Source organism: Tigriopus californicus, chromosome 5 (assembly GCF_007210705.1).
Source record: "Tigriopus californicus strain San Diego chromosome 5, Tcal_SD_v2.1, whole genome shotgun sequence".
NCBI classification, from domain to species: domain Eukaryota; kingdom Metazoa; phylum Arthropoda; class Copepoda; order Harpacticoida; family Harpacticidae; genus Tigriopus; species Tigriopus californicus.
In genome coordinates this window covers 1,885,627-1,900,733 of record NC_081444.1, presented here as the reverse complement: position 1 = coordinate 1,900,733, position 15,107 = coordinate 1,885,627, and the positions used below count along the sequence as shown (strand labels likewise).

Genomic DNA, 15,107 nt, shown 5'->3' with positions numbered 1-15,107 from the left:
GGGCTCCTTACCACAATGATTTTCCCATCATCCATGGTGTGACTTCGATTGGCTGTCATTGCCACAATGGCCACGCTCAAATTCACCCGAAGCATGTAGATGACACAAAAGCCGAAGAAGGCCAAGGATGCCACCACATAACGGCGCTCCACGGGGCGCTGATACCATCGTCTACGACATTGAATTACTTAAATATTTGAAAAAATGCTTAACTTGTCCTTTGTTTCCTACAATGTGTTGGCAGGTCCGATGTAATCCTTTGTCTCTTCGCCTCCTCCATTGACTCCTACTCCATATGTGGATTCATTTCCAGACCCACGAAGTGCTCTTGCCTCTTCGTCATTGGAACGGGAAGCCATCTTTTGGGTCCAATCTCGACAGACCGTCAATTCAAAGCGAATCCATCTACAACCAAAACACTCTGTCAAGGGAAATCTATGTCTTAACAACTGTTCTTGAAAGGTCAAAGAAAGGCGATTCCTTGATGCTTCAGAGGTAGTGACAATGATAATGTAAACAAGGCCTGTCCATATATTTGTCATTACTTTCAAACACCTGAGTCTTACCTCGATCGTACAAGTTCTGATGGGAACAAGGCCTTTTCCACAACTTGTGGAACAACAAACCATATGGTCGCGAGACTGGCTTTCTCCGCTCAAGGCCCATCCTTTATCAGTGGACTACTCTCCTTCTCAGTGAGCTTAGAGTTGGCACGTACCGACCCTAGAGAGCCTTTATGCCCTAAAAATACATGAATGAGAAGCACGTGCTGAATGGCCTAACCATGCACACTGGCAGAAAAAACGTTGGGTGTCACCATTATTTCTTATCTTGGATGAGGGTCAGCTAAAGACCTAGTCATTAGGAGAGCGAAGTGCTCAATGACGTGGGGAAATAGAGTTTTTGATCTACTTAATCAGATTGTGCCAACTTGTTGATGCTGATGGTGGGTTCGGCTTTGGAACCATGGATGAATATGGCAGCGAGGGGGAGGAGGCTTTCTTCTTGGGTTTTGAACCCAGAGCATATGTACACATCGAATTAAAGCATGATTACATGCATTGGTGTTTGAAATGCATGTGCGTGAGGCGCATTGTTCCCAACCTTTGAATGACATACTTGCTCTGTGTTTGTAGATAAGAAGCATCTTTGCTCATTAAGCAATGATGTACATAAAATCTTCAACTTTTTGGAAATTATTTGAGCACGGTATGAAATTTAGACGTTAGATTTAAAAGCAGGATGTGGATTAACAAAGATTCCCCTTGGTATTTGGGATATGGAAATGTCAGAATCAGGTGTGATAATGATTCGGCAGTTTTGTGACACTCTCATTGACATGAAAGCGGGCGTCTTGAAATTTCATCAGATGGACGAACTAAAAAAATCAAAAATTAGCCAGTACCAGACAACTTGAAATGATTGAAAGACTACTAATTTCTGAGGTAATAGTACGGTTTTGAGCGAAAAGAGTCGTTTCAAAACCCTGAACCCTAAATGGGACAGCATATATATATAACATTGAACAAAATTGTAAAAAACCATTGTGATCCAAATGAGAAACAGAATCTCGCAATAAAGACTTTAAATCTGCTTTCACGTACGAGGCAGAGGGTGGGCCATTAACATTTGTCGCCACTTTGAAGTCCATAACTCGTGATTGCTTCACCAAGGGTAAAACGATAAATCTAGGGAGGTAAGCTATACTCCCTGTGAGTTCAGAGATTAAAAATTACGGCTAGAGCTCAATTCTCCTTCACAGAATCATAGGAAGAACATCCAGTCTTTATTTGAACCACATGCATTTTGGAATTGGGCTTCAACTGAATGTCAATTTCATGTTCACCTGATTACCAGCTTGTAGCTACCTGCTTGGTGATGTATTTTGTTTCCTAATGTTCCTCAAAAAGCAAGGTTCGAAATCCTCGGTAAGGATTTCTGAAGATGGCAAAAATAACATAACATATCCAACGTGCCAAAGCTTCTTATTTACTAGTGAGGAATGAATGGTAAAAGAAGCAAAACATTATTCTGTTCAAGGCGCGTTTGTGTTAAATATTACAATAAGGGGTTGAGAAAATTGATTCTCTTGGGTAAAAATAAATATTGTTTTCTCAAAATGCGCCAAATATCATTCACTTCCCGGCCAAAAGAAAAAACTCACGTTTTAGTTTCATATCAAACCTCAAAATAATTCACCTCATACTTACATAATTCGGCTGTGTTTAAATGGAGACTTTACAATTTGATCAAAATTAACAAATCAAAGATGCTTGTAACCTAGAACAAAAATGATATTTAAGTTTGAGGGGATTTTAATTTGGTGATGCGAATTTTAGAAAGCTTTACAAAATCATCATACAGCTTAGCCTAGAATATGCAACTTTGCATTGGGGTGAGGAAAAATAATAAATATCAATAGGCTGAAAAGATAGCAAAGTTTGATAAAATCTGTTTAGCCCATTTATACTGCACAATCATAACGACATGAAATTTCTTTGTTAATGGCTCATGAATTAACAGAAACACTGAAACTTGCTCTTTACTTGTTCAGCTTTTAATTGCTATGACATTGAGTTATTTATCAGGTAACAGTTGCTTGATAACCTCAACTAAAATGGACCCTCTGCATTTGCAAAAATCAAAGGTCTCTGTTTTTGCTTGACAAGTAAGAAATGACGAGAAATGCTTCGTAGAATCAGCTGATGTGTAACATTTTCCATATATTTGCTCTGAAATATTTCAGAAACTATAAAAAGTCAAAATGTTACCATTTTTCCAAAGGAGCAAAAATATTTTACGTACTATTTTACTAAGAAATATGTTATATACCTATGAAAAAAAAATAATAATGGAACAATTCTGCAAGATATATGGAAAGCTGAGGTTTCTTTTGATAATAATAAAGAATAGATCATGAGAAAGCATTTCATGAATTGAGGTCTTACCGTGTGATTAGAAAACACATTCCTCCCACTCTGATTCCTTCTTGATTTGCCCTTCCTTCCGGATATCTCATGGCCATGCGTTTAGCGACCCATTGGTTACCGACCCATACACTAATTATCTAGGATTACCTACCTGTCTTCTCTTTTTAGATGGATGGAAAAGGTTGAAAAAGCATTGGCAACCATTAAAAGTTCACAATAAACCTCTATAGTTTTCTAAATTGTTATTAAGCTTATCATAGGCAAAGTGTAGCTCCTCTTCATTTCTGTCTGCTTATTCGTTGCTAGCGTGTCATTAGTATGAAGTTGGAAACAAGACTTTTATTCCTTGATTTTTCATGAAATAACTTCAAATTTCTACTCCAACGCATGGGAGAATGCATTGAAAGGGCATTCCACATAAGATTTAGGCACTGAAGACTAATAATGAATGAATGAATGACTTTTTCGCAAGACAACCTTCTTGGTTTAGAAGAGATGGAAACCGTAAGAGGTTGCTCTTAGTCTGATCAGGCTTTCCGTTGAAATTACTTGTCGAGCATTTATCAAAAAAGAAGTCTAATCACATTACACTCGACAGGTTCCATCTGCTATAGCCGACACATGCTTTTGTTTGCACAATATCACTGATCTGACTCATTTGCTCTTTCACTTTGGTGGATGCTTTCGATTTCTGGTCTCTTTCTTCATCCGGCCTAGTCACCCTGGTCCTTCAGTTCGAGTTACCCACAAAACGAGAGGCCTACTCTTGTTGTCATATGCTCGTTGGCAACCAACTTTTTCCTGTAATCCAGAGTGCGCCAGAGTCAGTATTCTACAACTTAAAGATCCAACTTCGGCATCAATCTCTGTGCAGAGGAGGAGTTTGTAAACCACTGCAGGTAATTCGTAGTGGTGACTGATGGCTTGATGGAGGCTTGTTTCACTCTTGATTCTCTTGTCTCCAATTGCAGTCATGAGTGTGTGTTTCAAGTCGGGCGTTTTGCCTTTATTTTACATCATCGGATTCCTCCTCAGTGGATATGCCTTTCTATGTGGAGATGAAGGTCAAAGAGGACCCACCTACAAGCCTTGTGCGACTTGGATGAGAATATTTCGTGCACCAAACCGTTTAATTCCACCTATGGCAAAGGATTTGGTGTGGTGGACAAATTGTGCGTGAGTGGGTTTTCTGTCACATCCGATTGACAAAGGTTAAATTTCTGTCGTGGTTTTTTTTCTAGCGGCTGATCATGGCTTAATCAGCCTAACCCATTTATGGATTTGGTCTTTACTCGCTTACAACGCTCTTGTCCCTGTTCCGATACCATTTCTTGTCTAAAATCCAGTTTATGTGGTTTTGCTTGCCCAATTTTGGATCGATCTACTTGGGATACATTTTGTATTCGTCTTGGAGAACCTGTGCGTTTGTGTGTGTGGCTATATATGCGACCAATTTCCTGCTTCTGATTGCCAGTTTCGCCAAAATGCGGGTCCACTCGCTTAGGAACACGCCGAATGGACATTCGAGAACACGGACAACAAGACCGAAACCTCCGTTTGCCTACCTCAAGTAATAGAGAGATTTCAAAAAGAACATTTAATGGACATATTCTCCTCCCATGACGACCAGTCACAAGCTTTTACCCGTGAATAAAATCGTGATTAATTTACCGTTGCCTTGTTATTCTTTTTTTTTTCTTTTTTTGTGCGGACTTCCTTACCGCTACCGGATTGGAATCCCAGCAGTTCAAGACGAGAAGATTATTTATTTTACTTGACTTTTATTATATATATTATTATTTGATCGACCATAATTCAATTGTCTCTCAACCTATTTTTCGGATATTGACCATTGACAAAGTGAAAGAACGATGAGTAGAAACCAACTCAATCCTTGGCGTTCCAGTCTACGTATGCTCTCCGTTGCTTCGAATTTCCACAAGAAGCCAAAACAATGGTTTCGAACGTATGACCTTAAGCAGTGGACCGCAAGGTCAAGCGCAAAGTCATTTCTATCCTAATACGAATGAACTACTCATGCTTGCTTGCCTTCCATTTCGGGCATCAGGCCAAAACTAAACAAAGCAATGCATGTTCTTCATTGGAGGGGAAGTCCAACAAGAAATTGGGCTCTTCGGACATTGGCAGATAATATCGTTGCCGAGTATATCTTACAGAACTCCCATCTCAGTCGGCGTTAGCTGAGATGCCTACCAATCTACTCTGTTATTCGGTTGACACTAACGATCCTGTAACCTTTTCATGTCTGTAGTTGTCCAAGTTGAGACTCGAGACATGTTTCAACAGTAACGTTGGTGGAGCTGAAAATCGTGCACACTCATAATGCCGAGGTGAGCCCGGACATACTTAGTACAAGGATGCCCGGACTTCACAGCCAAGATGGTTCACTTGAACTGGAGGAGGCCGCTGAATAGATACAATTGGTGGGCACTGGGCACTGTTACTAGTTTCGGAATGTGCCGTTGTCGACCTGTACCTCGAGCTCTTCCAGCAGGTGGGATGTGCTGCATGCTCGCACACCAAGCAGCCTCGTCGATTCAGGTCCGCCATGCGCATACCGAATTTTTCAGGCCGGCTCAAGTGTCTCGTTCTTGGGCCATGAGATGTGAGAGAGGGCACAGAAAGCAAAAAATGTGACGACTTTTGAGCTTTAAACAACATTGAGAACTATCATGTTTTGTGATGGCCCTTTGACTCAAGTTTAGGTATAAGTTTCCGTTTCCTATTGGAAGTTGTGTAGAACTGGTTGAGTTCTCAGGGTAGCCATCCTGAGGATCTAGACGAGGTGTGAAGGGGTATCCACGTGTGTTTGTAGCATTGCATTGTAACACACATTAATCTCCAACTTCAACCCAAGCAATAATCGATCAGAAACACTGACAATTTGTACAAAACTTGCTGTTGCAAAATCTAGAGCTAGCTTTTTAGCTCAATCCAGCCACCCAAGTCAATAATCCCGTTCAAGTGTTTGTGTTCAATTCCGTGGAACAGTCTGAATTTTTGTGGATAGGTGGGTGGTGAGCTGTAAGAGCTGACAAAGTTTAAAGCGAGTGCGAGCTTTGGGAGGCCCTGAGCGGTTTCATTTTCCAGGCAAACTTACATGATGCTGCTGCATGTAGTCAGTGATCACAAGGTAGAAGGTGAGATCGGGGAGTCCGGGTCTGTGTCCAAGTAAGAGTGTGTGAGCACTGCAGTGCGTGAAAGAGCCTGTGGGGCTTCACTGTGCCTCCATTGGCGCTGCATTGCCTCTACCTCCACCATCTCCATCACCTCCGGTACCTCGACGTTGATAATCATCCACCTATGTACAACTGCTCACAATACCAACAGGACTGTGGCCCTCAGTTCGTCAGTGACTGTGTGAGTCGCACCTAAACTACCTACTTGGTGCTAAAAAATCCTTCATCAACACATTCATGAGCTAAAAAGTAAGGCTCAACAATTCCAGGCTTAGACTAGGCAGTGAGAAATTTGGCGAGCAATTCCGGTGTCAAGTGTGGTCTTGAATCATTTACCAACGCATGTGGGTGTTATTCTGTGATTGTGCAAACTAGATAGAGCAACCATCCAGTAAGAAAAGCTCGTTACAAGTCAGTATTATTAACACCTTGGCATTGAAGAGTCAACCTAAATTCCATCCACGGAATCATGATATTCAGGCCATTGATTTGTGTCGTGGTACGTGTCGTGGCCCACCGGCGCGAACAACTTCATCAATCGTGATCAGTTCTTCAATTCGATGACTGAGAGCAATCAGAATCCATATATGGGACCAACAAGGCTTGTCTTTACCATTCTGATTCGTAAAGAAATTTGCATGTGCGATTCGCCATTCCGCCCATTCCATTGGATGTAGTGCCTCTTGCGTTATATGCTTTGATATAATTTTTTGCTCGGCCTTCCGGGTTATTTACTCCTTTTGTGTACGCAACACTGGAAAATATGTGCGAAAACGACTCGAGTTCCTGGCTTTGAGATGAGGAAGTTGGCATCAATTTTGTGCGAATCACGGCCGCAGAATACCCACCAATATTCCCTTAAGCATCTATTCAGATCCGCTCCTGATTTATGGACAGTGAAGTGCTTGGCAAAAACGTTCCGCACAGCCTAATTGCGAAAATGGATGCTTAGCAAAGTTTGTTCGTCATCGTCCATCAAGACGTTCTACTATACGAGTATCCCACACCATGTGGCATATCTCTCTGGTTTCTTTTTTTTTTCGTTGAGCCGAGTGGATTCTTCTCCATTTCAAGCTGATTCTCGAGTCGTCAACCCACCTTATCCAACACCCTCACCCTCGTCATGCAATTCCTCAATCCAATGTACGTGGCGATTCAATATCCCGTGCTTTCCCCTTTGTTCTTCGTGGTTCAGCCGGAGTCCTCGGAGTACGTGGACTCTTTTTCGTTCAAACCACAATCTCGTGTTGAAAGAGCGAGAATGGAGCGGAAGAATAGCACTCAAACCAAACCCCATTCCGACGAGTGAAAGTGTCACTTTGGGATCTCTTTCTCTTCCCCCACCTGTCGACATCCAGAAACTCATCCGATTTGATATCCGATAGATGTTTGTTTGCGTTCAAGACAGCTAGGGGATTCGTAGAAAGACGTTGGTAAACCATTACTTTACACAGCGATTGCCGGTAAATCGAGCATTTTACCTACTTTCTTATCTTGGAAGTGGCGTTCTTTTCACTGGTAGCTCAGGACTTGGCCATTGTTATTTTTGGTTGTGAATGGAATTTCAATTTGATTGGTTTGAAACTTCCAAGTTGGCGTTTGTTCACTGCTTTGAAGCCAAGTTTTAGTGAATCAATTTCGAGATATTTTGCAAAGCCTGCTAATCCTTGTCATTTGTCACTCAGTTGAGTTTCCTCCCAGGATGGTGTTCCAATTTTGGCAAAAAAGATAAGAGATCGACGAAGAGGAAATTATTAGATTGTCCGATGACAGGAAACTTTTCTCGAGCATCCCACGTCTTCATTGCAATCGTCATACAATAATCGTCCCAATCTGGTTCAAAGGTCACACCCTCCCAAGTTCAATGCAAATTCAAAGATTGGTGACGATTGACAGGACTTTTTCGTTTCCAAACTTTAATACTACTAGGTACTTCATGATTCATTCCACACAATTATTTTCCGGAATTTACACGCTAACTCGGTTCATTCCAGCTATCACATAAATGATAAGGAAAGATTTGAATTTCCAATTGCATAGCATTGCAAGGTTCTGCGAGGATCTGGACGAACAACTTTGAAACTAGAACTTGGCCATGTCTGCAGTCCTAGTGCTGTCCAATTTTAAAGACACCATTTGTAAATTTGACGAGGCACAGATTCCAATTTGCGAAAAGGATTTATTGAACAAGATTTGAAGATCCACTAATGATTTGTTCAAGCCAGGAGGGGAAAAAAACATCAATTTTTGGAGAGATGAGCTAAAACGAAGTGAATTATGAAGTAGGGCAAATTGTTCCCGAACAGGATCGTGTTGCTTCAAGTTGGTGAAACGAAATGTCACACCATGCTTTCAGAACAATCAAAAGAAATGCGCGGGATTGAAGTGGCTTCGTCAAGAGGAGTTGTTCTTCTCATTCCTCAGATTGCTCATTTGTGTGGCATCTTTTTCTCATGTTCGCCTCCCCAAAAAGTGACTATCGTCAATCGTTAGTTAGATAGAAGAAGCAGCTCTCTTCTTTCGGTTTGATCTTTTGCAGTGAACAGATAGCTGTAAGACACGAACTGTCTCTTACCAAGTGAAAGCAAAATGAGTTGACGCCTCTCCGTCGATTGACTATTCAGATTCCTCTCTAGCTTTCACCACACAACTTGCTTGGAGGCCTTTTTCATTCAAATCCATTACTGGTTCTTCGTCAGGAATGTTACATAACAGGCAATGAGTTATGAGTAGGGCCCCCATCTCAATGAAAGAGATGGCTCTCGGCCGAAAAATTTCATGCGATGACGTTAAACCTAGGCTCAATCACTCGCGTTATTCACTCTTCAAAATACCAACTATTCGTCCCGTAAGAGCAACGCCGAACCAAATTCAACCATGAGAAGCATTTATCAATCGTCTATTGTGTTGTGCATATCCATGCTTTTTTGTTCTCCGTCATGAATATGCGTCAGAACAATCAAATCTTTCAAATGTCAATGAATTGAACACAACAGTCTCGAAAAGGAATCCCACATGTCTTGGTCAGAAATGGATTTGCTTTTTGGCTTCTGGAGTGCCCGGAAATCGATCAACAGAAAGTCATTAAAAAGGTTTTTGAATACTCGACGACTTTACCGACTTCATATTGGGAAATGGGATTGACGCTAGTGACAATCAAGGAGCATTTCATAAGTTCGTTTTGACAGATATTCTAGTATTTGTTTTGATTTGTCTCGGGTTGAAAGTTACATAATATCATTTCACATTGCGAATTCTTTCCGTTGCAAAAAGTACCAAACAATACCCATTTTTTGGCCAATTATTTTTCCTCTCCCGTTAACCAATACACAGCTTTCTGTCCTTAATACGTTTTTTGGGTTCATATTACATATGATACACAAAGTTGCAAACCCTGCAATTACGGCTAACACTATCAACATGTTCCAACATTTGTCGACTACTCGTTTTTGACAACCAAGGTTGTTGTCCATGGTGCGTGTCTCATCCATCAAAAGGATTGATTAGGACATGCAATGCCAAGAAATCGGGTCTTAGATGTCAGTATTTCTACTAACCTCACTTATGCCTTGGCCAATGTCACCCTCTTCATTTCCATCGACTCAATGGCGTTCCCGGGTAGCCACTTGTCTTCGGCCACCTTGTTGGTTCGGACTTCCGCATTTCGAGAGCTGCCCTTCAGGACTAGTACAGAACACAGACTGAACTACTACTGTGGATTGTGAGATAAGTGAGTGCCTCCGGCAAGAAGCCCCACTAATAGATTGCCGTTTCTTCGAAGCCCATTGGAGTCCAGTAGAATTAATTCAGGCTTCATGTCTCGCATCTCGTTGTCGCCGTGGAGGGAGAGATACTTCTTCTTAACTTCTTGATTTGTCTTTTCCATTGTCTCCGATGAGAATGGAATGGGAGGCACATGAGATGATGCAGAGTTGTCTGATGTATATGATGTTGTTCCTGCTCACGCTAATGATCAAGGTCATGTTGCTCGTTGTGTTGGGATTGGAGGTGCCCAATCACCGATGTATTCCGATTTTCCAACACCACACATGCTGTGCTCAACATTAAGTTGGGAGTGAACGATTGGATTCAATCGTGTTTCCCAAGATAATCAATTAGGCTGTATTTCTGCATGAAATCCGCTTCTCAGGAACAATTCTCGATGCCTCCTATTCCCAACAATGGCTCTTAACTGCACTTCAACCACACGATAAGATCTCTCTCTATTTTCTCATATTCCGACAGGATCACTTTGGCCCCAGTTCCTAATTTTTTCTCTGGACTACCTTTTACAGTATCCAGATTTTACATGGAATCTAGCACGCAAGGTTACATCTTGGGTGCATTTTTCTATGGATACATCAACTCAGATTCCTGGAGGATGGCTGGCCACTAAGTACGGAGGAAAGATGGTCTTTTTGACGGGTATCACGGCCACCGCATTTTTGACCTTACTCACACCAGCTCTTACCAAAGCTGGAACTGGATTCTTGATCGCGCTACGAATTTTGGAAGGGCTTTTTGAAGGCATGACCTATCCTTCGATTCATGCCATTTGGCCAAATGGGCGCCACCACTTGAAAGGAGTCGTTTGGCAGGGTGGCATTTTCTGGGTCTTATGTCGGGACCGTGATTGCCTTGCCCTTATCAGGAATGCTAGCCGAGTACATCAACTGGGAGTCCATTTTCTACGTCTTTGGTGAGCTGGTTCTTTTTCCTTTCACCTTGATTTTGGATTTAAACACCAGGTTGGGGAGGAAATGGTTTCTTGAAATTTGTTTTTCAAAATTTGAAATGATGTTCTATTTGAAGAATTTGGCGATTCTTTACCGTACTTTTTCCCGTGGGCGTACCAAACTGTTCTTTGAACATGGCCATAACAAGGATAAACTTTGAAAGTTGACCGTGCGTTATTTCAAATTCCACATTAATTATCTCTAATGCCAAAAGTGTTGTATTTTTTTATTAACTAAAAGCAACCTCTTTGCTGAGCTCGGTGGTGTTGGAAGCTAATCTTTGAATTAACAATAACTCTTCGGTCAATTGCTAATGATATTGTACATCCGGTACCGGTACCATGGGGTTTAACGCTTTGAAGTGTGATTGCCAGGTCTAATTGGTTTGGCGTGGTGCTTTGCGTGTGGTGGGTGGTCCGCGACTCTCCAGATGAGGACCGCAAGATTACTGATCACGAATTGGAGTACCTACGAACTGCCATTGGTGTTTCCAGCCAAGAGAGTATGATGTCGCCGCCTTGGAAAAAAATGATGACCTCCAGAGCTGTCTGGGCGATCATCATAGCACACTTTGCCGAAAACTGGGGCTTCTACACCCTCCTAACCGGCTTGCCCATGTTTATGCGAGGTACGAACAGATGAAGCTATGTGCACTCACTAAAAGTAACATAATACTTATCGTACCTTCGGTTTAGATGTACTTGGGTACAAATTGGATGCAGCCGGATTTCTGGCGGCCTTTCCATACCTCCTCATGGCCGTGATGTCCAGAGCGCTGGACTCTTGGCCGACCATGCACGAACGAAAGGAAGACTGACAACGACTCAGGTATTACAACTGTAACGAACATCCTTCTAACATACGTAAAGGCTATTCAAACCAATAAAATCTTCTCTAGGTGAGGAAGCTCTTCACTTGTGGATCTTACGCCTGCCAAACGATCTTCATGACCTTAACTGCTCTGATGATGACCCGTGGATCAGCCGTAACCTTCCTGTCTTGTTTCTTGGGATGTGGAGGATTTGCATGGGCTGGGTTCTCCATCAACCATTTGGATATCGCCCCACAGTATGCAGCGATCCTCAGGGGATATCAAATACTATCGGAACAATCCCTGGAATAATCAGCCCCGTGCTCACCGGATACATCGTTAGAGAGGGGGTACAGCATGGCAGAATATATTAAGCCTAAAAGCGCAATTTTGTAGCTCTCTCTTCTTTCTAGACTGCCAAAGAGTGGCAATATGTCTTCCTTATCGTTGCTTGTGTTTACATGGTGGCCCAGCTGCTTATGGCCTGTTGGCATCGGGAGAGCGCCAAGACTGGTCCAGAATTGAGGGCGACGAAGATTCGCTGAAGGCCGATGAAAACACCTTCGTCTCTGAAGCATCAACTGCAGCTGCCAGTGATTATGGAACAGTTAGAGGATTGAATCGCTGTTGACGACGTTGCAAACACTCCGAAACTTGCTTAACTCATTTTAATTCGGAAAACGCTTTACTCATTTTGGGATTGAATTTTATTTTATTACACCTCCCCTGAAATAAGTTCCATTTTCTGCTAACATATCGTTGCAAAACAACTGTTATAAATGATATATTAGGCATGCTTGCTTATACATTTTAAGTGTACCATCTTGTTGTGCCATCGTTGTCTCCTCCAGGTGAAATACATTTCATATAAAAACTTGTTACAAGTGAAGATTATAACTGTCGCCTTCCAAATCTTGAATTTGAACATCCTCAAACATGGAACGCTTTTTCATCTCATTTCGTTGTTTTATGGCGGCTTCGCGGACCTTATCCAAACGTATTTGACGTAACCGGATCCGATCTTGCTCTTGAATACTTTGCTTTTTATGTGAAAAGGTCATCCAAAACATGAGTGGGGCTTTCATAAAATGAGCTATTCTGTAATAAAGAAACAAGAGGAATCCTTCATCTCCTGGAGAGGTCGCTCGTGGAATAATGAAAAGTGCCATGATGAGCAAGGGCATGATCCAAAGTGCCGACAAGATGTTGCACGAATTGGTATCTTAATGTTGTCCATCGAGTTTGGTCCCCGGACGATAACTTGCGCAAGAAATAAATCAATCGAAAATCATAACCTAAGGTCAGAAGGGCAATTAGTATGACAGGCGGAGCAACAAGAAATTGGTCCAAGGACTTTCCACCCGAACATGGTTGGTGAAGCGACAGATCTCCAAGAATACCGTCCAAGGCTTGTCTAGGACCAGGAACGTTATGTAACACCCAAGAATATACAATGTGGCTATTGCGACACTCAGTATTGGTACCAATTTGACTATTCCATTCCGTATCGGGCTGTTGTTGGATATAAAACCACTCAAAATGTGGAAGGCCGTATAGTGTCATGGTCATGGATAGCGAGGTCTTTGCCCTAACCAGTCTCATCACCATTGGTTGGGCCATTGGTTTCCTTTTGAACTATGCGTCTCCGTGGTTATGCATTGTGTTCTTCTTTTGCCATTACCCACCTTTCTTAAGTAGCTTGGCCTGTGGCCTATTCATCTCCTTTGTGCGAAATCGAGTAATTCGGGCCTCATTCAAGAATGAAGTGCCGATCACGGACCAACAGATAAAAGTCTTTTCTCGACTGATCCCCATCACTTCCTTGACTTACACAGCCATCCTGTACAACGTTAACCAATACTTACAGATCCCTCTGTCCTCCTTGCTCTCTATGTGCTTGGATCTGAAACAACCACCACAACAATACAAACTGAACTCGATAACATTTGGTGGACCTATCGTGATTATCTGTGTTTTGGCTTGTTTCTTCGACTTCAATTCATTCCTGATTATCAAGCAGCACGTGTCTACTATGGCACTAGGATCTGAGTCACGAACCGGTGTTGATACCATGTGCACGGTTCCATTTGCAATTACTCTAACCTCGGCAGGCTGGCTGATCCCTCATTTGTTGGTTGCATTGCTATTCGGATTGAGTGAGATCGACGAAAAGTGCAGAATGATTTTTTTCGTGTTTTACCACAGAATTGCCCATCTTATTCGTTGTCCCATCATGTACCGATTGACACTCTCACATAAGCCGCAAATAGAAACAAACTAGAGTTTACTTAGCAACTGCGTTTATCTAAAGGGTTTTTTTAAGTAGTTTTCTTCAAAGTTCATGATCTTTCAATAAAGCAGCAAGTGAGTTTTTCAGTATGTTTACTAAAGTGGAAATAATCCATGAAGTTTATTGATAGCTTGTAAAAGTCCATTGATTCAACAACTTTAAAGAACTTTGAAATATTGTTAGTAATGAACCACTTTTTTATTTTAACTTAACCCATCATTAAACGCCTCATTACCTCATGTGGAATTTCGTAGCTATTCATGTGTATTTTTTGCTTGGATCTATCGACAGAAAATATGCGTTGAAATGAAGAGCACTTTTTGCAATGCTAGGCGTCCTTAAGAAAGCATGTTTTCAATTTCAATTGTTTCTAGTTATATTCATGGTAAGAAATAGGTGGTCAATAAAAAATAATGAAATGCCCTACAGTTGCCCACGTGCAAAGGTTTGGAATTAAAGATATCTTTGTTATTTTTGGTCCCATTTCTGGCTTCTCAAATTCTTTCTTGTCCAACTTTTTATTGGTACTTAATTATTTATCCATTAGGTGATACAATGTTACTGAATACTTTATGGATATTCTCACCTTAGCTTGGTGCCGTTGCTTCAGCGCTTTTGTCCCCTAGATTTGTGAAGGATATAAATGATCTCATCACTTGATTCTGATTTTGGGCTTCGGTCAATGCCTTGCTTATAAAGTTTGAATTCAAGACGGTTATTAGTAGGGACGGCAAAAACTTACATACTGCAGATTGTTTAACTTTACAAAAAACTTGTACATCCGAGATTTTTATGCAAATCTATTGCATCTGCAAATTTTGCACGTACCTTATAAGAGCAATATTTGACATTTTCTGCAATCTATTGTGTATTTTGAGCCGTTTCAGCAAAAAAAATTAATATTTGTGATTAAATTTCAAGAATATTGGTCAATATTAGAAAAAAATGTGAAGTTGTATATTGTATTGCCCGATTTTTTAAAAAATCTCTTCAACAAAAATCACTTTTTATACTATAATACATGTATTCCATTCATTTTAAATAGCTCTTCTATCTGAATTCAATGTGATGGGGTTTTCACACAAGGATTTATTTGGGGGGAATGAAAACGTTGGACTTGGTCGTTTCATGCCAGGGATG

The 15,107-nt window shown here is 41.3% G+C and overlaps 1 protein-coding gene across 2 annotated transcripts in view; it reads left to right on the top strand.

Annotated features, from left to right (window-relative positions):
• The window catches only part of LOC131880884 (sialin-like), a 23,903-nt gene extending 11,337 nt beyond the window's left edge, over window positions 1-12,566 (top strand). For both annotated transcript variants that reach the window (XM_059227603.1, XM_059227604.1), the window contains exons 4-8: window positions 10,426-10,829; window positions 11,241-11,494; window positions 11,562-11,694; window positions 11,765-12,027; window positions 12,091-12,566. In XM_059227603.1, the coding sequence (XP_059083586.1) occupies window positions 10,426-10,829; window positions 11,241-11,494; window positions 11,562-11,683 (780 nt within the window). In that variant the 3' untranslated portion in view covers window positions 11,684-11,694; window positions 11,765-12,027; window positions 12,091-12,566. The remainder of the gene's footprint in view (window positions 1-10,425; window positions 10,830-11,240; window positions 11,495-11,561; window positions 11,695-11,764; window positions 12,028-12,090) is intronic.
• The last annotated feature ends 2,541 nt before the right edge of the window (window positions 12,567-15,107 follow it).